This window comes from Gambusia affinis, linkage group LG14 (assembly GCF_019740435.1).
Source record: "Gambusia affinis linkage group LG14, SWU_Gaff_1.0, whole genome shotgun sequence".
NCBI classification, from domain to species: domain Eukaryota; kingdom Metazoa; phylum Chordata; class Actinopteri; order Cyprinodontiformes; family Poeciliidae; genus Gambusia; species Gambusia affinis.
The window spans coordinates 6,100,933-6,123,554 of record NC_057881.1 but is presented as its reverse complement, the minus strand read 5'-3'; the positions used below and the strand labels follow the sequence as shown (position 1 = coordinate 6,123,554).

The 22,622-nt window shown below is 38.3% G+C and overlaps 1 protein-coding gene across 1 annotated transcript; it reads left to right on the top strand.

The window, feature by feature from the left end:
- The first annotated feature begins 133 nt into the window (after nucleotides 1–133).
- Nucleotides 134–19,386, top strand: LOC122843540 (phosphatidylinositol 4-kinase beta-like). Its single transcript, XM_044138350.1, has 14 exons — nucleotides 134–359; nucleotides 5,658–6,141; nucleotides 7,211–7,704; nucleotides 8,389–8,799; nucleotides 11,800–12,027; nucleotides 12,640–12,885; nucleotides 13,171–13,277; nucleotides 13,599–13,703; nucleotides 14,480–14,603; nucleotides 15,256–15,369; nucleotides 15,510–15,661; nucleotides 15,967–16,099; nucleotides 16,197–16,317; nucleotides 17,720–19,386. The coding sequence occupies exons 2-14, from the start codon at nucleotides 5,673–5,675 to the stop codon at nucleotides 17,899–17,901; spliced, it is 2,886 nt and encodes a 961-aa protein (XP_043994285.1). The 5' UTR covers nucleotides 134–359; nucleotides 5,658–5,672; the 3' UTR covers nucleotides 17,902–19,386.
- Nucleotides 19,387–22,622: the final 3,236 nt, after the last annotated feature.

Genomic DNA, 22,622 nt, shown 5'->3' with positions numbered 1-22,622 from the left:
TTCATTTTGTTGGTTTAGTGTAATCTATTTCGATTTGATAATTAATATTTTTTTCGTATATATCCGTATTTTAATGTGCTTTTATTGTGTACATTTTACCGGAAGTTGCAAACTGTACGCAACGGTCATCTTTACGGATCTTGCGTCACTGCTTCTTTAAAGCAGGGAGCCGTGAACGGCCAGGCCACGGAATCCCGGAGCAGATGGACAGTGACGGAACCTAAAAACACGGACCAGAACCCGCACCACAACCTGGATTAAATACCGGGACTTAACTGGGGGGTTAAAAAAGATTAAAACTGGATAATAACCTTGTGTATAGGAGCTTTTGATCGAAGTGGAGGCGCTCAAGTAGCCGGGTAAGTCCCCCCTTCTCCTCGATATTTTCACTACGTTTCACTTTTTCGGTTTTCGTTCTGGTTCTGTTTTTGCTAGTTTCGTTAAACCGCTGTTAGCATTGCGGCTTCTTTGGCTACTCCGTAGTAAAATCAACGGGTTTGGGCCTTCTGTAGCCCGGCTATCGTCCTCCTTCCCCCAGTTTGTTTTCATCAGGAGGGAGCGGCTCTCCTCCTCCTCCTCTTGTCCTGTTGGCAGCCACACTCCTGTATCTTCACAAGACACTTTAATTTCAAATTGCTTCAACTTTTATCCTCAGAACTACATTTCTATCCTCATTTTTTTCATATCCTATTGAGGGCTTATACGGAGCTCTGCATGGATCTTATATTTGCTTAAAAAAATGATAAAAAATCAAATCCATAAAAATGAAATATTCATATAATAGTTTTAAGAATATGTATTTTATTTTGGCATTTTTTTTAGTTTGAATTTTGAAACTAGCTCTTAATGTTGACAAAGAAAGAGTAAGTCATATTTATTTTGACAAATATATTTTTTATGGCTCTCTTAATTTGATCCCTTCGTAAAAAGGCGGCTTTTATTTAGAATATTCACGAACTTTATTGTGATAGTCCGTTTTTAACCGTATCCGGCCTCAGGACGTGGTTACCACGGTGTTTCCCCACCTTTTTTAACCACAGCAGGTGTGACGGGCAGAGTATAGCACTTCGTTTTAACTCAGCGATCCAAATAAAATGGCCTCTGTTCAAAAACTGTATATTGTGTCAAAAACCATTTAGTTCATGTGTGATTTTCATATTTCTACTTCGATTATAATTTAAGATGTGTTGATGTAAATATAAAGAAGGTTAGTCAAATAACATAGCATTTTATGAGCAGGATCTTGTTGCTTATTTGCATTACAGAAGGATTTAACTGAAAACTAGCAACATTACTGCAGTAGTAGAAAGATAACCTGAACGTAAATAAAATGTTCTACAAATATGATGTGTGTAGGTTAAAATTAGTTAATTGTAATTTTTGTTTCAAACTTTATCCAAACTGTTAGAAGGTTGATTTTCACAGAACCTTTACTAAAACGATCTAGAAAAATAACGAGATTTTGCAAAGCTATTTTTTTTTTTACAGCTTAATTGGTAAGTTTTGTAATTTTGAAATGCTTATTTTGAAAAATATTCAATCTTTTTGTCATTCTACTATTTATGAAGTAACAGAAGTAGAACAGAGTGATTTGTTTTAAAACAGTATTATCTTGGTAAGAGTTAGAGGTACTAATTTGTAATATATCGTCTTCAGAATATCAGAGTTTGCAATATTCATATTGCTAACAATTATTTGAATGGCAGTAACTTTTGGCTAGCAGATTCCAAGTGTTTTGAACATTAATTTTTTGTTTTGATGTAATATTTAGCCAGTTGGACTGACTTATTTTAGTAATTGATTAATCTATAGATTGTTTCGCCGATTAATCGGATTTAAAAAAGAAGAGATGCAAATAAACAAATAATTAAATAAATTCCCTTTCTAAATAAGAAAATATATATTTTTTTTTTTACTGCCAAACATGCAACAACATGACATTATTTTAGTAAATCTGAACCATGTGATGCTAAAAATTTATGAGTTTAAACATATTTACAGCCAAATGTGTTTAATCTTGAATGCACCATTCAAATAGTTAATTTACTTAAACTAGTATGTTGGTTGTTTTTTAGCAAATGGCCTTTTTTGAATCTGTATATTCAAGTTCACAATTAATCGACTACTAAATTAGTTGACGATTATTTCAATAGTTGATTAATAACGATTAATCCGATTAATTGTTTCAGCCCTGAAGTCAAAATAAATCATTTATCATGAGAGAGAGAAACGAACACAAGCTTCTCTCTACAAACGAGTAAAGTTTGTCACTATGAATGTGTTTATTTAGGAATGTATGTTTTCTGTGGGTCTTTTAAAAAAGGAACCTGGCTGACATGGATTTTACTTCCTGATGAAGAGTGGAAGTGACAGCTGGATCGTTGTGTTGTGGGTCTCCTCACAGCGGCTGAGATAAACCTCACACTTTGCCCCGAGCCGCACACGTCTCCCTCCTCCATCACTGCGAGGACGCTGCGTTCACAGAGTCTGTTCGAATCAGTCTCAGCCCCTGACCTCTGAACTGTTTCATCATTCGCTTCCCTGTGTGAAAAGCAGCTCCTGAAATCACATCAACTTTGGATTTAAACTAAGGCTGCATTTTAATAATCGATTATTTTGTCAGTAACTGTGACAATTAATTGAATAAAATTTGGCACATTTTTCATTGAACCACCTTAGCCCTTTTACACAATATTTGAAATGCATTAAAATACAATTTTGTGGATTAATTAATGGACATCAAAAGGTGCTTAATAGATCTTTTTTTAAATTTTTTATTTGTTACACAATTTGAACCAGGTGAAGGTAAAGCTATCCCAGTTGAGTTCTAGGTAGAACATATTTTCAGACAAGGAAGGTTTTTCATCTTAAACATAAAATATATATATTCTTTTTATAGTTTTGGCTTAATTACTGCTCTGATTGTGTTGTTGTTTTAGCAAGTGACAATTTTTAGAGTTTGTATAGAGTCAGTTGATTATTTAAATAATAGATTAATCACATTTAAATCGGTCTACACTTTTAAATGTAGACTGATTTAATCTTCTGCTCAGTTTAGGATGCTTTTTATATCACAAATTGAATCAGATCTAAAATGTAGAATTAATTTGAAGTGCTGGCTCCCTAAACAGTTAATTTTTATTTAAAAAACTATTTAAAAAAATCATCCACTTTGTTTTTAAAAAAAGCTCTATAAATTGTTATTTTCAACTCCTACTATCTGGAAAGTTTTTGAGCCTTGCCAGGTTGTGTCTACACCCCGTTTTTCTGGCTAATTAAGCAAAATGAATCCGAGTGCCTGAGCCCGAGTTCTGCAACTGGATCGGTCGGCCAGTGAGACCTGAGATCCTCCTCTGACGTCACGGAGGAGAGATGCGATCAGAAACAGCTGCAGGATGTGAATCCCAGCGCGCATACAAAACACAAATCTGATAGAAACAATTTACTGCGAGCCGGCACTCCCCTGCGTAAATGACATCACCATGACAACAGGCTCCACATCTGGAAAGCATCAGTTGTGTGTTAGCTCAACACTATCTCCGCAGTGGGATGATCTCATGCCCAGCTGTGTGTGATCAGGGACTCCTTTAGAAGATGAAGACGCTGGCCCTGTTTGGTCCACTTTAATTAAACTCAAGTCTGTTTATTTAGAAACTGTGATTCGTTTGGGAAGGTGTGAACGCACCATCGAACTCTGACCTGGACCAAAAAGGCAAACTCTAGTCTACCTAAAAACTGGAGACAGTTCAAAAAGCAGGAAGTGAACTACAGTGCAGGGAATTCTGGGTAATTCAAACCAAAACATATGTAAGAGTCTAATGCCAACAGGAGAAACAGCCTGTGGTGTTTTATGATTAATCGGATTTAAGAAGTGGCAGAATCTACAGATTTTTCACTTAACCACATAAGCCTGTTTTGTACAAAATTAGAAATAAAAAGTGCAAATTAACAATTCAGGACCTTCTTAAGAAAATAACATTTTTACTGTTCATTTTAGTTCAGTTTTGGCTCAATTACTGTTAAGTTGGAAGTCGTTTTTTTTTTATTTTTAGCCTGTATGCTCAAATTAGGTGATATTTCAATAATTGATTAATCATGATTAATCCGATTGTTTCATACCTAAAATCAATATAAAAGTTAATAGACAAGAGAAAAAGGGTAAACAAACACAAACCTCTCAAGACAAAAGAGAAACCCTACCACTGCTAAAATTGGATTTTTCTCAATTTTTGTTTACATTTTGAGGTGGTTCCTGGTGCAGCGCCCCCACAGGTGAGGAGAGGAACAGACTTTTCAATTAGCTTGGTTCTTTTTACACAGCATAGTGTGAAAGTGAACTGCAGCAGTTGAAAATATAACAAATGTTGCAATTTTAGCTTCCAATCAAACCGTGTCTACTGGATTGTCAGGTGTGAAAACATCCTTAGTAATCAAAAAATCAAAAGTAAGAGCCGTTCACTGATGAACTTGTCAATACATCAGAGTTGTAGGTTTTACGTGGTGTGTAGAAAGAAATAGAGGAAAACTTAAATTTTCAGATTTTTTTTGCTGGATTCTTGCATCAAAAATAATTGAAAATGTGTCATAAGTGAAGATTCGTCTGAAACTATGACTTAAATTGGGCCCAAATCAAAATAAATGTTATTTTTTAAGCTTTTCAGAGGCTTTCGAGGCATCGTGATTTGTAAACAAAAAGAAATGTGAGGGAGCAGTGCGCTGTGACTGATGAAACATTTAAATAGAAACATAACGCCTCCTCAGGCTGCAGACACACAGGGAGGAGGATGAGGATGATGATGATGATGATGATGATGATGGTGGTGATGATGATGATGGTGATGCACATCGCCTGCGTCACGCCGTTGGCACACCAATCCAGCATGGAGGACTTCCTGTCCCGCCTCCGGCCATGTTTGATGCTGCATCACACATATGGATCATTTCCAGAGTAAATTATATTTACTCAAAAAGATTCACATTTAGGAGTATTTTTACTACACTTCACTTTTACTTGAGTCATTTCATTATAAAGTATTTCTACTCTTATTTGAGTAAAATTTCTGGATTTTTTTTTTTACCCACTGAATGAAAAACAAACATGTTTTAACCAAAATTTCACCAGACAGACCTGCAGCTTTTGTTAAAGTTTCATCAGTTTTTTTTTATTGACAGAAATTGATTTGGAAAATTTTTGTTTAGTTTGATTTTGTTGTTTTTTTGTTTATACATTATTGTCAATTTGGTCCTTAAAATACCAACATTTCTACTTAACTTTATATTTTGTTTTGCCTGATGAAGTAATTTTTAAATATTAAATGATTGATGTTTTGATCTCAGTACTTCAGTCACTTTTTACCAAATACTTTTTACTCTTATTTGAGTAATTTCTGGACTGCCTACTTTTTACTTTTACGTACTTTTTTTGAGTAGAACTATGTTGTATGATTATTTCTGATCCTGATTTGGACTCTTTACGTGAACAGATCAGTTTTATTCAGATGTTGAACACATCCTTGTGCTGGCAGGAAGTCGGACAGATCTCACATTTTATATTGTTTGTTCTTGTTTGAAATAAATTAAATAACTTAGTGAATGTTGCTATTTACTACCCAATAATATGCAACCGTAGTATTTAAATTTTCTCTTCTTTTTCTCAGGCCTTTTTTCCCACAATGGCCGACACCGAGGTCTCCTTATCCCCGGCGCTCCACCCGCTCCACATTAGCCCCGCCCACTCTGCCCAGCCACCGCCGCCGACCTCCTCCGCCTCTCCGACCACTTTCTCCTGTCCTTCCTCTCCCTCTAGTGCCTCTTCCTCCTCCTCCTCTTCTTCATCCTCCTCTTGCTCTGAAAGCTCCTCAGACTGCCCCAACCACCACCACCACCATCATCATCATCATCCTCGCCCTCAGCTCCAGCTGCCGCCGCCGCCGCCCCTCAGCGAGCAGCCGTCGTCGCCCAGCGCCAGCCCGCGCAGCTCCAGCCCCAGCGGCAGCATCAGCAGCACCGGCAGCCTGGGCAGCAGCAGCGAAGGCATCGGCAGCAGCGGCGTGTCGAGCGGCGGCGACCAGCGGGGCCCCAGCCCGCTGCTGGACGTCATCTCCGAGGACGCCATGGAGATGGACCTGGTCGTCGATCAAGGTAGCGACTTCCAAACAAACGGGGCAGATTAAAGTTTCCGTCTGATACGAAAACGGATCGTAAACTAATTTCTCCAGGACGAAGGTCCGGACTTACGGCTCCTAGCTGATAATTTTTAGCTATAAACGGAAAGCATGAAACGGTTTAATGAGATTTGATGCAGCTGTAGCTCTAAAACCAGATTAATTTAAGGCATGTTAAACATAGGACTCTCACAATTAGCAATAAATCAATTAATCACATGAAAAACTAAAACTAACTCAATAATTTACATTTGCATGATTTATTGTTTTTGTCTTTTTCTACCAAGAGCTGGTAGAAAAAAACAGTCTTCAGTCTGATGCTTTGGCCTCAACTTGTTTTTGAAGGACAAATTTCATAATTTATTTTGTTGTTTTGTTTATTTTTGATTTTTAAATGTATTCCAGTTTTTGCATTATTTATTTAAGAACTGCTTGCTACATATTTAGCAGGAAACCCAAAAATCGCTTCCTGCTTTTATAATACATTTAGTTTGCTAAATATTTAGCAAGTTAACTAAATATTTAACTTACTTGCTAAATATTTGCAATCTAAATATTGCTTGCTATATTTAGATTAGCTAAATATTTAGCTTGGGACAAAAATATTTTTGCTTCAAGCTAAATATTTAGCTAATATGCAAATTAGCTTTCTGGACAGCAGAAGTGTGAACTAAATATTTAGCTAGCATACTAAATATTTAGATTCCTAGATATTCTGCAAATTAGCTTGCAGAAAATCCGAATTGTGAGGTAAACCTTTAACTTTCCAGGCAACTGAAACTAACTAACTAAACTTAACTAAATGTTTAATTTGAAAGACAAATATTTATTTTGTAAACTAAATATTAATCTTGTGAATTACATATTTTGACGTTTATAAAAGTAGGAATAATATGGTGAAAGTATGACCTTGAAATTTGACCATTATTTCTATGACTGCCTAAGTAAAGCATATTATCGCAGTTACATTTAACTTGGTCGACTTTCTGAATGTGATGAAGACGAGTTGCTGACAGGTCTTCCTCCTCTTCCTCCTCTTCCTCCAGTGATTGACCCAGAGGTGGCTCTCAAGGCCTGTCAGGAAGTTCTTCTGAAAGTGAAGCTGCTCGACAACAAACAGCAGCAAGACGACCAGAAGCAGCACCATCAGCATGCGGAGACGACCGACTGCGGCGGCCCGCCGTGGCACATGAACCCCGACACCAGCTTCATCAAAGAGGAAGAGGAGGAGAACAACGACGAAGGACAGCGAGAGACTCCTGCTGTCCAGAAGCAGACGCCTCCTGCAGCGCCGTACGAGTCGCCTTCGCCGTCGTCTTCCAAGCAGTCGTGGCTGCTGCGGCTGTTCGAGTCGAAGCTGTTCGACGTTTCCATGGCGATCTCTTACCTGTACAAGTCGAAGGAGCCGGGCGTTCAGGCGTACATCGGGAACCGGCTCTTCAGCTTCCCGGACGGCGAGGTGGACTTCTACCTGCCGCAGCTCCTCAACATGTACGTCCACATGGACACGGAGGTGGGCGACGCCATCAAACCTTACCTGGTGAGTCCAGATGCACACACACACACACACACACACACACACACACACACACACACCTGGTGACGCCGCATTATGTCATAATATGGAATAATGTAATGAAATGTGGCTTCAAAATGCAATAAAACATCATTAAAACTTCATTATATAATAATCAATGCAATATGTAATAAAATCCTTGAGCACGTTTTAAACTTTCTGAAAAGAGATTTCCTTGATTTTTCCCTTTTTTTTGACTTTACAGGCTCAGAAAATCTCCATTATTTTTTTTCTAGAAAACCTTTGAGATTAATCTGAAAATATGATTTTTTTTCTTGCTGATTTTTGACTTTTGAAGCTCACAAATTTATGAGCATTTATTGTTATTTTTTTAGTTCTTTGGCAGGAAAGAAGTGTGTATTTCCATCTACAATGGGCTTAATATGCCGTCGTACATTTGTGTTTCAGAATAACCTCAAGCTATTGATTTTCAACATCGTTTTTCATTCATATCATAATTACGTACGTTTTGGGTTAATAAATAATGTTTTTTTTTAACCATTATCTATGGTTTATTAACCATAAATAATGCATTATTTATGGTTAATAAACCATTAGTACAAATGGAACTCAGTACAAATTATTACTGTACATCTGCAGAACTTCCTGTTGGCGTTGCAGAAGCTAATCTTGTGATTTGTTCCTCAGATCCACCGCTGCGGGTCCAGCATCACCTTCTCCCTGCTGTCCGCCTGGCTGCTAGGCGCCTACTCCTCCGACATGCACATCTCCACGCAGCGCCACTCCAGAGGCACCAAGCTCAGAAAGCTCATCTTGTCTGACGACCTCAAGCCGCGGTCGGACGAGCCTCGGCCCGTTTCAGGGTCCGTCTCCGACAGCCCGCTGCCCTCGCCGCCCCACCGTCACCGCCGCCACAACAGCAGCAACGTGGACGCCTGCGGCTCCCCGGATGGCACCGACCAGGGGGACGTGTTCGTTTCTCCGTCCAGGAGGACCCACCAGAGATCCAAGTCCGACGCCACCATGGCGAGCGGCTTCCCCGGCGCCGGCCTCAGGCGGACGGGCAGCAACCCGAAGGTGGAGGTGGTCCATGAAGAGGTGAGAGACGGGTCAGGGCGGGTTTCTGCTGCTACAAATCCATAACAACCAGTAAATCACACTTAACCCATATCTACAAACAATATTCAATAATTTCACTGTACTTCAGAACTGCACTGCATTCTGGGAGTTGTAGGCAGAGGAAAGACGTTGATGCTTAAACTGTCAGGGCCAGCTAGGCTAAGTTGGTAGAATCTACTAACTCACTCACTCTGGTTACCTAGCAACCCACTCATTCCTTGGTTACCTAGCAACACCCTGCTGAGTAGCAGGCGCAGCAGCAGTTTAAGGTTTCACCTCTGTGCCTCATAACTGCTTAAAAATAAAACCAAAAACAATCTCATGGAGCTAAAACTGACAAGTATTCAATTTCAGCAGTAAAAAATAATCAATAATTATTGATATGAATTGCTTACATATGTTTATGAGCCATATTGTCCAGCCTTAGCTAGCGGTTGACATTTATCATAAAATTTTATTATAAGAATTTTGATATTATCGTTGTCTCAATAAATTTTAGTAATAATATAATGATGCTTTAAAAAACTGACTTTATTTAAAATGTTTTTTTTTTAGTATTTTTTCCACAGTTTGTTCCACAACAACATCAATAACTATCAGTGAATTTGAAAACATGATTAAGTTTAGTTATTGTGTGCAGTTTAATGATACTTAACTACATTTCCACAATTGCAAAAATGTGTTGTTTTTTAACATTAGTGTAATATTGAAGACGTTTGCAGACATTTTGTAATGGAAAAGCTGCCGGTTTGGATTCCAGATGTTTTTTGTGCTGCACAGAATCTGCAGATGATCTAAAAGCTTCAGGAACAAACTGATTCTGAAGGAAACTCATCCAAAATAAACCCCAAACAATCCAACCCAAGCAGGAAAATCTGACGGTTGTCTGGTTTTAGCGGATACAGACGGTTTTAGCTGAACGTAAACACAATGTGAAGTCAAATGAGGAAGATCAAACTGGTTTCCAGTCAAAGTTTGCAGAGAAGCCAAAGATAAATGTGTGTTGTCACATTCCAGGTTGGCAGCTCGGTCACATCCTGGCTGAGCGCCAGGCGTTTTCTGTGACGTGATTGGAGAAAATAGCTACTTAAAGAAACAACTGCTGTCATTTTTGGTCTCATTTTCCACTTTGTCTGAAATTTATTAGTCGATTCTGGTTTGGAAAAGCTGAATCTGAGAAATAAAGCTTCTTTATTCTCTGCAGCTGAACTTTTGAACTGGCGATAAGGAAAAGCTGCTCTGTTTGATTTTGATCTTGCTTCCTTCGCAGAACTAGAAGGAAATTCTGATGCAGATTACAGAGTAACCAACCGAGAAAGTCAAACGTTTTCTCTGGGTTTGGCTGCAGACGTTAAAACGTTAGGAATGTTTGCTGCTGAAATTACGGACTGCGGCTGTCAGCAGGTACTTTCAGGGTCAGATTGTTTAACTTGCAAAAGAAAAAGGAGAGAGACGGAAGCCTGGCTGGGAGACGGAAGCCTGGCTGGGAGACGGAAGCCTGGCTGGGAGACGGACGTGTCCAACTGGATGTTGATGCAACACAATCTGAGCTGCGTCAAACATTTGTTTACAGTTGGGCTTCAGGAAGGCCCGTCCCTCTGACATCAAATGAACTCCTGGTTCAGAATCAGATGCAAAGTTTGACTTTAAAGCTTCGCTCTGATTTGGTGAAGTCCTTTCTTTCAACACTTTGTCTTTTAATGCTGACGGGAACCAGAGGAACTGTGTTTTTCGTCATCTGAAAGGCAATTCTTCTCTGTTCATCTTTTACCCGAAAGGCGGAAGCTCGATTTTTGAAACTTCCTCTTTCATCTCTTTGCATCACAAAGAGATGAAAGTGGACTGGAGCGCAAGGTGAGAGACGTTCAGAGGGAGAGGAACATGATACGCTGCCGCCAAGCAACATAAACTAGTGAAAGGAGTGGTTGCCGTGGAGACGGAGCGACGGAGGTGGTTGGGTTTTGATAAGACGAGTGTCTTATTACGGCGGGAGGACGCAGATGCAACAGATGCCAGACTCCATTTAAAATTTTCATGATGCAAATGCAAACTACTCTTAACCAGTGAGATTTATTTTCTTTTCTTTTTTAAATGAAATTTAACATTTGAGCAATAACTAAATAATTTGTCAGATTTCAATTTCCTGTTTCTGGTTGTTGCACATTTTCTCCTTATCATTTTACATCAGTGTGGCGACACTCTGAAGATGTTGCAACAAAAAAGGGCCACGATGATTATTATATTACAATGTTTTTTTTACAGTTATTTTTCCTAAAGTACATTTGAGTTCAGTGTTGGTTTCTCTCAAACAAATGATGTAAAAATTAAAAACACTTTAACCAGAACTCATTTTATTGTCATCGAGCACAAAAGAGAGCGCAACAAAATTTTAAAACTGGCAACTTTCAAAGGCAAGTAAAATAATAATAAATGAGTATCTCAATAAATATAAAAATATTTACATTTACATGTAAAGAAAAAAACAGAAATAAATGATTACATGGTTTTAGCTTAATTAACTGATCATTCAGCTAATTAATCAGAATAAACTTTTGATTAGTGAGTTTATTTGCAGTAAATTTTTATACATCTTTTTGTTAATATACAAAACTCATCATGAATTACGGCTGGACAATAAATCAATAACAATATGCATTGCAATAGACACATGATCAATATTAATAAATGGTACATCTGGTAGATTATTGAAGAATTGATCCAAATTTTTGACTTTGACTACAGCTAAGTTTAAAAAGTCCAAAAAATATTGAGAATTAATTTCAGAAACCTTCTAGAAAAAACAGGAAAATTTGAGTTTGTATAGTAGAAAATTTGCTGGAAAATCTCAGATATTGTAAGATTAATCTCAGAAAATGTTTCAAAAGTTGAAATTTTGTCAACTTCTGAAATTCTAGAATATTTCTGAAATTTGTCTCAAAATGTAAAATTTTTGTGAAATCTGTCTGGACCCGTTTGCAGCCGGAGCGTCTCCGTCCTCAGAGGGAGTTCGTCAAGTCTCTGTTCTGCATCGGGAAGCGTTTGGCCACGCTGCCCACCAAAGAGCAGAAGACGCAGCGGCTGATCTCAGAGCTGTCGATGCTCAACCACAAGCTGCCGGCCCGGGTTTGGTTACCGACCGCCGAGCACCAGCACCACGTCTGCCGGGTCCCCCACACCCAGGCCGTCGTCCTCAACTCCAAGGACAAGGTTGGTTCAGAAGCCCCCTTCACTCTGATGCCCCCAAGTAAAATACGGGGCAACAAGGTGTCCTGAGGTTTCCTTTAATTGATTTTAAACTCATTTTCATTTGGGGCCAGATTAAGATCATTAATGTTCTTAAAGGGCCGGTTCTGCTATAATTGATAAAACCCATTAACAAACTGTTATAATATTAACAATTATCTGTCCCTTCATTTAAAATTAAATGATGCTAAACACCTTCTTAAACGTTAATCTGTCCTTCAAGGAATTTTTTATTTTATTTAGTTTTTAAATCACAGATTTTGTGGCGTCAATTGAGAAATTTTGCAATATTTGTGTTCCGTATGACAGTAAATATCACTCTGTTTTACTCGCTGTATCAATGATGAACCATAACGAGGTCGAGGCTAAAGCAGCGGTGGAAGTAAGAAATACTGCCACCTGTAGGAGGGAGTTGGCATCACTTCAGTTCAATCGTTTTGATGTTCAGTAGCTGGATTTCTTTTAACCATAAAATTGATTGAAATCCATTTTGCCACATAAAAATCAACTGAAACACATTAAATTGTGAACATGCATTTAAAACCATTTGTTGTGTCTCGGTTCTTCTGCCTTCAGGCTCCGTACATCATCTACGTGGAGGTTCTGGAGTGCGACAGCTTCGAAACGTCTCCGGTTCCCACGCGGATCCCGGAGACCCGGATCCGCTCGGCGCGCTCTGCGGAGAACCTGGACTGCGGCACGCCCGGTAATGGCAGCAGCATGACCTCGGAGCACAGAGCAGGAAGTTTCTCCACCGTCCCGAACTACGACAACGACGACGACGCCTGGGCAACCGACGACATCGGACAGCTGCAGGTGGAGGTAACGGCGTTCAGGCTACGACTGCAGCTAACGGTTATTCTACTGATCGATTAATCAGACAAAAAAAAATTTACAATTTAGCCTTTTTATGCAATATTAGAAATATGTTAAAAGAGGCAAATAAAAAAATGTTTATACAAGAAAATTAAGATTTTTTGTGCCTGTATACTCCAGTTAACGATTAATAGATTAGTTGATGATTATTTCAATAATCGATTAACCAGATGAATCGTTTCAGCCTCAGTTTGTTCAGGAGAAACTATAAATAAGTTTTGTTTTTTTCAGGGAGAGGCTCAGACCAGCAGCAGCGACAACATCAGCCAGTTTTCCGTCGACAGCATCACCAGCCTGGAGAGCAAAGAGCCCGTGTTCATCGCCGCGGGAGACATCAGGTCTGAGTCAAACTCCTGGCCCGGGGGCCAAACCCAGCCCGCCGTGGCTCCTTAGGGGGCCCTCCTGACCCCAGAGGGTTTTTTTAGCTGGATAACAGCAAATTTTATATAAATAAATTGATTTTGTGATCAGATAATTTTACGTGAAATCAACAGATTAGAACAACTTTTCATGCTGTTGCTTCAGTAGCTGCATTTCCTTTACAAATGTTCAATTTCTGAGATTAAGCTGATAAGGTAAAAATAAAATTTGAGCTGTTGGTGTTTCTGGAAGGCAGTGAAGAAGCGTCGTCTGATTTCTGCCTCCATGTTTGTTTTTAGACGCCGCCTGTCGGAGAACCTCGCTCAGACTCCGACCACGTTCAGGAGAGACCCAGAAGACCCGTCTGCCGTCGCCCTCAAGGAACCCTGGGAGGAGAAAGTCAGGTTGGTCCTCTAATGCAGTCTTTCTCAAGCTGTGGCCCCCTGCTGCCCCCTAGTGGCCCACCAGGTACTGCATGTAAACAACCGTCTATTAGCTCAAATGCAATGCTACAGCTAGCTTACCAAATGATTGTGTTTAACAATAATAATAAATAAATGGATTAAAACCAGGTCACTGAGAGGAAAACTGAAGATACTGGTGGAAAGAAAAGAAGCAACGCTAGGATATGATTGGACGAAGAGAAATGATTCCTGCTGAGAGTATTGATGACTGATTTGATTCTTTTGAACGGTTCGTTCACGGCCAAATTACAGCTGCTGTTGTTTTTACTTAATGATTTAATCTGAAAATTATTTTTGCCTTTAATTGTGCAGAAGAGGATTTTTGTTTCAGACAAAGCAACTCAGTTTTATTTTTTTAATTGCTGTTAAATTACAAATAAAATATACAATGTTATTAATGCAACACAACTCCTTTCTTGATCTCCATGTTTCTCATAACTTTAAAGCTTAGAGTCAATACTCTAAAAATCTGTAATTAACTCAAAACGTTCTGAGTTTGGTTGATCACATTTACAAAAAAAACACCTTTTTCATAATTTTTCATTAGTATGAAGAAAGACAACAACAATACTTTAATTTCAGGTTGTATATATTTAGATGTTATTGCAGGTAAATTGTAAGTTGGTGTTTGTTAAATGGGTCAAATAAGTTTGATAAACACTGCTCCAAACCAAACTGTCCCTCACCTGAGTTTTCTTCTTCTGTGGTAACGTCAGGCGGATCAGAGAAGGTTCTCCTTACGGCCACTTGCCCAACTGGAGGCTGCTGTCGGTCATCGTGAAATGTGGAGACGACCTGCGGCAGGAGCTGCTGGCCTACCAGTTCCTCAAGCAGCTGCAGGTAAACCAGCGACATTCAAGGCCCAAGTTTCAAATCTCCGCCTGGATATTTTTGCTTATTTTCTTTGTATGAAGTCCTTTAAATGTCCCGTGAGTAAATGTTTTTGTCCATTTCTCCATAACAACTGGAACTTTCAATATCTGGTAGTTATCTTTGCAGTTTACCGTGTATTGAAAGTGTTTAATCAGATTAAAACGAAGATGCTCCCTACAGCGGCGGGAGTGAAATTACCCGATACAGGCTGGAAAGCACAACGTCTCATCTTTCAGAAACCGTTGGACATTTTCCTACAGCGTCAGAGTTCTGGTGCCGCCAATTAGAAGGGTTAATCAGTTAATTGAATAAATAATCAACAGATCAATCCTCCACTGTATCGATGCTGCGTCGAACAGAAAGAGCGCTGGTTTTCACATGTTGATTCAACTGTTAAAGACAGAAAGAGCAGCATCTTTCTGTCTTTAACAGTCTTTAACGTTCAACTGTTAAAGACTGTTTCTTATTTCAAAAGTTAATTTTGTCTTTTGTTGTATAGTTTTAAATGAAATCGAGTTTTTAATTTGATTAATCACCAGAATAAGTGATAACTAAAACAATGATCAGCTGCAGGCCTGAAGCATCTGCCTGGTTTTCATGTTTTCTTTGTGACTTTCAGTCCATCTGGCAGCAGGAGCGAGTTCCTCTGTGGATCAAACCCTATAAGATCCTGGTGATGTCATCAGACAGCGGGATGATCGAGCCCGTCCTCAACGCCGTCTCCCTGCACCAGGTAGGCCGAACTTTGACCCCCCACAGAGCCCAACTATAACATTTAATGAAACTAATCACATCAAACTTTAATCCATCCTGTTTCAGTGTTTCTGTGGCCCGTAATGTGAAAATAAACAGATTTTTGTTTGTTTTAATCAGGTGAGGAAGCAGAGTCAGCTGTCGCTGCTGGACTACTTCCTGCAGGAACACGGCAGCTTCACCACCGAGGCGTTCCTCACGGCTCAGAGGAACTTCGTCCAGAGCTGCGCCGGATACAGCCTCATCTGCTACCTGCTGCAGGTCAAGGACAGGTGAGGAGGAAAAGAAATTCAGCCTCTACCTAAAGTTCAGAGGTTAAAAATGAAACCTCTGAATCTTTTCTACCATTTCTTATTTTATTTGGGGTTTTTTGTCGTTTTATCTTCTAAAAATACATTACAAACAGAATATTGGCTTTTATTAGATGTATGACAGAATATTAGTGTAATTAGTGAATTTTTGTTTTATTATGAGAATATAATCAGACTATTAGCAGAATAAAGACACATTTTTACCTGAAGAACTTCTTTAATTTTGGTTCTGATCGACCCGTTCTGGTTTTCTGTGATCTGCGCAGACACAACGGGAACATCCTGCTGGACTCTGAAGGTCACATCATCCACATCGACTTCGGCTTCATCCTGTCCAGCTCTCCCCGGAACCTCGGCTTCGAGACGTCCGCCTTCAAACTCACCTCAGAGTTCGTAGACGTGAGTGGGAACCAGTTTATTGAACTCTGTGAGCTGGGAACCAGTTTATTGAACTGGAAAAGCTTTTAATTTGACAGATTTTCTTTGTTGTTTTCAGGTGATGGGCGGCCTCGATGGAGACATGTTTATCTACTACAAGATGCTGATGCTGCAGGGTCTGATTGCAGCCAGAAAGCACATGGAGAAGGTGCTGCAGATCGTCGAAATCATGCAGCAAGGTAAAGATAAAACGTGCAGCACCTTTTATCGGTGCAATATTAACCACAGTTATGAAGCAGCTGCTTTTATAGCCTCTTTTATTGCACAGCGGCTTGTTTAGGCCTCATTAAAACCCCATTTTATGACTTCAGCTGTCATAAAATGTCATAAAATACTTTGATTTCACTGATTTAATTACTTTGTTAGATAGGCACCAGCAGCTTTCCCGACTCCTCTAAGGGACAAGGGTGTACAGGAAATGAATGGATGGAATTACTTTATCATCCAATAATCAGTTTAGAGATTTCAAGGAGTGAATAAATAAGCTAGTAGTACCAAGGTACAACAGTGATGCAATCAAAATAAAAATTTAATTTGATGTACAGTAATCCCTCGTTTATCGCGGGGGTTACGTTCCGAAAATGACCCGCGATAAGTGAAATCCGCGAAATAGAAAACTTTTTTTTTTTTTACAATTAGCAACTATTACATGTACTGTATACAAATACAGTGACTCACGTGTAGGCCGTTTCACAGCGAACGGAAGATTCATTGATTCCGTAATGGCGAGCAACGGCTGCATAGCTTTTACCTTCCCTTAGCATGTCCAGAAGTTTAACTTTATCTGAGATAGGTAGCATCTTCCGCCGTTTGGGCCCATCCGCAGGTGCTTTTGTCGGTCCAGGCCGTTTCGTCGACATTATGGGTTTAGGAGATGTTCGAAATTACAAGATAATTTGGGCAATTTAATGTAAAATTGCCAAGCTGTTTTATGTACGTACACATAACTGCACGAGACAACAAAATGATAGCACAATTCGTAGCATGTTTTGATACAAGAAGCGGGAGTGAGTTTTTAGCGAATCAGAATGCAGAGCACAATGCACCAAAAAAAAAAAAATGCATTATGAAAATCCGCGAAATAGCGAATCCGCGATAAGTGAACCGCAAAGTGACGAGGGATCACTGTAATGTATTTTAAATAAAACAGGAATAAATGTATATTAATCAGATTGTTTAAAGTAGGGTGTCCAAAGTGGCCCGAGGACCATCTGTGGCCCTGAAATTATTTTATTCTTCCAACAAAGAGCAAAATATTTTGTTTATGTATAAATAAAATATGACATGTTCATTTTCAAATGTAAAATAATGAAATAAATAATAATAATAAAAAAATGGCTGCAAAAAGATAAAACCGTACATATTTGAAAAGCAGAAGTAGAGCCTCCTGGAAAATCAACAAGAATGCAACAAGAATTCTTGGATTCGTTTCCCAGAATCCAAGAACAGCTGGGTGGTTTAATTTAAGCACTTTGGCTGATTTTAGAAGCAAATGGAAATATAGAAAATGTTCAAAATGTGAATTTTGCACAATGGATCTCTTTAAGTCTCTTTTCTTTTTTCTTTTTTTTTTGGGTCCAGGCTCCCACCTGCCCTGCTTCCACGGCTCCAGCACCATCCGGGGCCTGAAGGAGCGTTTCCACATGTCCCTGACGGAGGAGCAGCTCCAGCTGCTGGTGGAGCAGCTGGTGGACGGATCCATGCGCTCCATCACCACAAAACTCTACGACTCCTTCCAGTACGTCACCAACGGCATCATGTGACCTGTGACCCCGGCGGAAAACACAAACAAATAAACAAACAAAATAAAAACCCACCCGCTGCTGCCACTTCCTGTTTGGGATTCAGGAGTTACCGTGGCAACGACTGGATTTACTGGATTTTGTGATTCTTCTGGAATCGGATGGATCTGATCTGGTTTTTGTTCGGATCTTGGAAAAATGCAAAATCTGGATCGTTTTCAGATCACAAACACTAAACGTGTCAGACGGCATCGGACATGAGTTTACTGTGCTGCTGGACCTTAACCACTTCTACTGGACTCGACTCGGAACCAGAACCCGCAGGCTGCCGGTCCTGGTGTCTGGACCAGTCGACGGTTTTAAAGCTGTTGCTGTGAAACGATCATTTCATCATGAAGGATTCTGTCGTTTATTTTCAGGAACTTTATCGATCTGCAAGCTGTAATTTGGACTCCAAACTTGTGAGATTATCCGACTGAAAGGCGGTTCTGTTTGGGCTCAGTCGGATCAACGAACCACCTGACCTGGAAATGAATCAAGTGCTTTACAAAATACAACAACTCTACGTAATATCAGCAGACGTCATGACTGGAAAACAGAGGAACTGGGTGGAAAATAATTTCTTAGCCTTAAACGTTCAGAAGTGTTGAAAATAACCAAAAAGGAGAAAAAGTTTGTGGTGCAGTTATTAATAATCTGCAAGAAATTATATCAGCCAGATGAACCCTGTAGTAGTAAAGCAAAAAAATATCCAGGGATTTATTTATATGGAGACTTTTGACCACTTCAAACCTAAAAATACTAGCAAGCCCTTTCAAGCTGGAAAAGCTCACAAAAAACCCGCAAAATCTTACCCTGTATTTTTGTCATATCTTGTACAAATATCTTAGGTTTGACTTATTTGAAGTGCGCTAACTTACAAGTAACATTTGAGCAAAATATAGGAGCTTGTTTCACTTATTTTGATGAAAAAAATACAACTTCCACTGATTATTTCATTTAGAAAATGGGGAAAATGTAAAGCAAACTGCCGGTGGAACTAGAACTGGGTTGCTAGGTAACGTGCTGGGCTTGGCTGAGGTTGCTAGGTAACGGCTCAGTTCCAGTTGATTGTGAAGTAATATAATACGCCAGTGGAACTAGTACTTTTAAAAAATCAAAATGAATGAATTATTTACGTAAAACAAGATCTTATAACTTACTGAAAAGTTACCTGCACGTTGGTTTTGTCTTATTTCACTAAGATTTTTGCACTAGAAACTAAACTAAAAATACGTGGGAAGAGTTTGTGTTCTTTGCAGTGCATCTGAGAAAATCAAACTGGGCAGCGAACACCAGCAAGCGACCGAGGAAATGAATCGGTATTTGTTCTTACAGAACAGGAACACTAACGCGATAAAAGCACATCAGGAACTGAGGGTTGCTGGTGTTAATTTCTGGATTTGTTCTCTGGATAAGCAGAGGGACAGAAAGGAGATTTGAAAATTATTAGTTTTTTGTCTTTTACTTGGTGTGGGAGTCATTTTGTCTCTGTGGGATTCCCCACAGTGGTATTTATTTCACCAGACAGACATCACAACTGCAAAATCTGTACACTTACTAACAGTAATGAATCAAAGCATCGACTTCTTAGAAAAGAATCATATTTAAACCTAAAACACAAAATGACTGTAGAAAAGATGGAAAACATGAACTTCCTTTCTGCAAAACCTGCATTTTGTTTCATGGCCAACAGAGGGCGACACTTGTAAGGAAAGGAGTTTTTTAACATGCTGAAGGTTTTGCTACTATGGCGTATTAGAGCCAATGTCGATTGAAAAATATATTATTTTAGATTAATTGTGAAGAAATTTAAAAAAGACATTCTGAGTTTAAAAGTCAAAAATTTGCTTGGAAAAACCCCAGAAATTTTGAGATAATTTAGAAATTTTGAAGAAAAAACCGTTTCAGAAGTCAGAATCAAAACTCACAAATTTCCATGTTTCTTCTACAAAATTTTAGGGTTTTTTTTCTAGCAAATTTTCAACTTTTCACACTTAGAAATTACCTAGTTTTTTCTTAGAAAATGTAATCTAATTTAATTTTTCCTAACTACACTGTTGTGGTTTTGCTACGACCTTATAAGCTAACTTAATTCTAAGAAATGGTTTACTCTAAATGTTTCATTCATTTTTGGTGAAAAGTAACAAACTTCTGTTTTTTTTTTTTTTTTAAGGAATAATAACTTTAATAAACTTAATTCTCTGCTAACTGTAGATGTGATTGCTGTCTGGTGCAAAAGCTTTCACTGTTAATTGTCGGTCCAAACCAAATTTCAGAAGAATAACTACGTAATTTTTTAAAATTCTTATCAGATTTATTTTATTTAATGTTAACATTAGCTAAAATTTAAAGCATTGACTGAAAGAAAAGACGAAATCGAAGCTCTCTCTTGACTCTTGTTTACTTTCAGCCGCTAGCTGCCTGCAGATAGCCTAGCTTGTTACAGTTACATTAGTGTTGTAAATTTAACGCTCCACATCCTCTTCCCTGATTGGTTAAAACACATTCCTCTAACCAGTGCTGACCAATCAGGATGGTTCGTATTGAGGAGCTAAAAGGATTTTTAAAGTGACGAAGGGATTTTCTGGACATGTCGAAGTGTTTGTTTTGCTTTCTTTTAGTAACTGTCCATGAAAATGTGGTGATGTTGTTTGTTTTCAGTGTTGACAAGCAGAAACTTCAGGCTCGTCTATTGTTACGCTGGCTTCACTCCAGAGTCCCGAACACAAAGTATTAACTCTATTTATACTACACAACAAAGTTTCCTCATGTGGTTTAGTATTTGTTTAGTTAAAATCTGTAGCTTTACTAACATTAATGAAAATATAAGAAGTTAGTCGACTTGCTAGCAGATTTTGGGCTGAGTTTGAATATTTCTCTCATTCACTGTAAAACAGACTGGCGGCTTTAGGCCACTTTTAGATTTTGTTAACATGTCTCATCAAATATAAGAAAACATTAAATGTAACAGCTCATTACCATAAATTGCAAAGCTTCATGCTCAGTTTATGGTTAATATTGTTAATAATTAGCATATTGAAGATTATATGATGACATTTACCAAGTCAATTCACATCTTTGCCATTTTAACCCCTTACTACCTCTATAAGCAATCACATTTATGTCCGTTGTATACGAGTTAAATTCTCTGTTTATGCAGATGAGTAGTTATAAAAGTCTGAAATATAATCCAGTTTCATCATATGTAATTGTAGCTTTTATATTGTCACCCATTTTTTTCCACCATTTCCAAAAAAGTTAAAGAAAAGCTAAAAACTCCAAGTTAGTCAGACATTTTTATGATAACTTCATCAAAATGTCCCAAATTTTAACAACTGTGTTTTATTCTGAATGAGTGAACAAGGTGAGCGTAGCCCAAAAGGTGTTAGCATGTTTACCATGTTAGCTAGCTAGCTGTCTGAAAATTGTCAACTTTCATCGCAAAGTTATGAAACGGCTCAACGTTGATATTTAACAACAGTTTTATAATCTGGATGAAAGTAATGAAACTGAAGATATTGTTACAAAAATGCTAATTAGCATTCGCTCGCTAACAGCAGTTAACATTAGTATATTCAGCTAATTTATTAAATGACAAAACATTTCTCATGTTTTTACGAAAACTTTAACTTCCATGTGGGAAATTGATCTTGTGATTGATAAACAACTATTCTCTATTTTTATCAAACTCAAGCTAGCCCTTTATTTGGCTAATGCTAAATTGCTAGCAAGAACAAAGTTAACTAAACTTTAGGTTTGAGGCACCAAATATTATTTAAATCTCCACTTTAATGAATCAAACTCCTCCTCAAAAGTTTTTGAACTTTAATAAAGTAAAACTTTGTTAAATTCTTGCTAGTTTGTCCCAGACAGAAATAAATTTTTAAATGTTATTTTTGTTGTGAAAACGAAGACTAATCCTTGCTCTACTTCAAGTTTAGGTCACTTTGTGTCTTTATTTATTTTTCCAGCCATATTTTCTGTGAATCTCTTCCAGAAATAATCACACGTTTCTTTCTCTGGACGAACTTTGTGGGATAAAGCCGATGGTGCTGAAAGGCGACTGATATTCCAGTTTTCCTGAATGTTTTTTGTTTTTGTTGGTTTAACCACTATTGAAGGAAAAGCACAGATTTGTGGTGAAAGCAACATCATGTTACTTTCTGCTAACCTTAAGCCTCTTTCTTTATAAATAGCTGTGACTAAAGTTTACCAGATAAGCAACTGAAATGGAAAACCGTCTTTGTGATCTCTCTCTTTTTTTTTGTGTGAATGTTTTCATGTAAAAAAGAAAAGTAAAAAGTAAGAAAGATGCCTTGATATGTACAGAGCAAACAAACTTATCAATGCAACCAGAGGGATGAATGTTTTTAGCCCTCATAAGTGCTTTTATATCGGATATCTGAACGTATCGGAGCGAGTTTAATTACAAACTGGCTCCGATGTCCAGAACCTTTCATTGCCTTTGTTCCTTTCATCAGCTCTCCACACTTTCAATGTGAAACTTTTAAGTGCATTTATTCTAAATATGTTTTGTCTGAAAGGATTCCTTGTTGTTTCTAACTTTCTGTCATGTCACTAAATATATTAAAGACATCTTGGTCAAATCAAAACGCAGTTTGGTCGGATTTTGACTAAAAAAGAAGCAAATATGAAAATCTTTCTGGGTATTTTACTACAAAACAGATTAAAACCGTTTT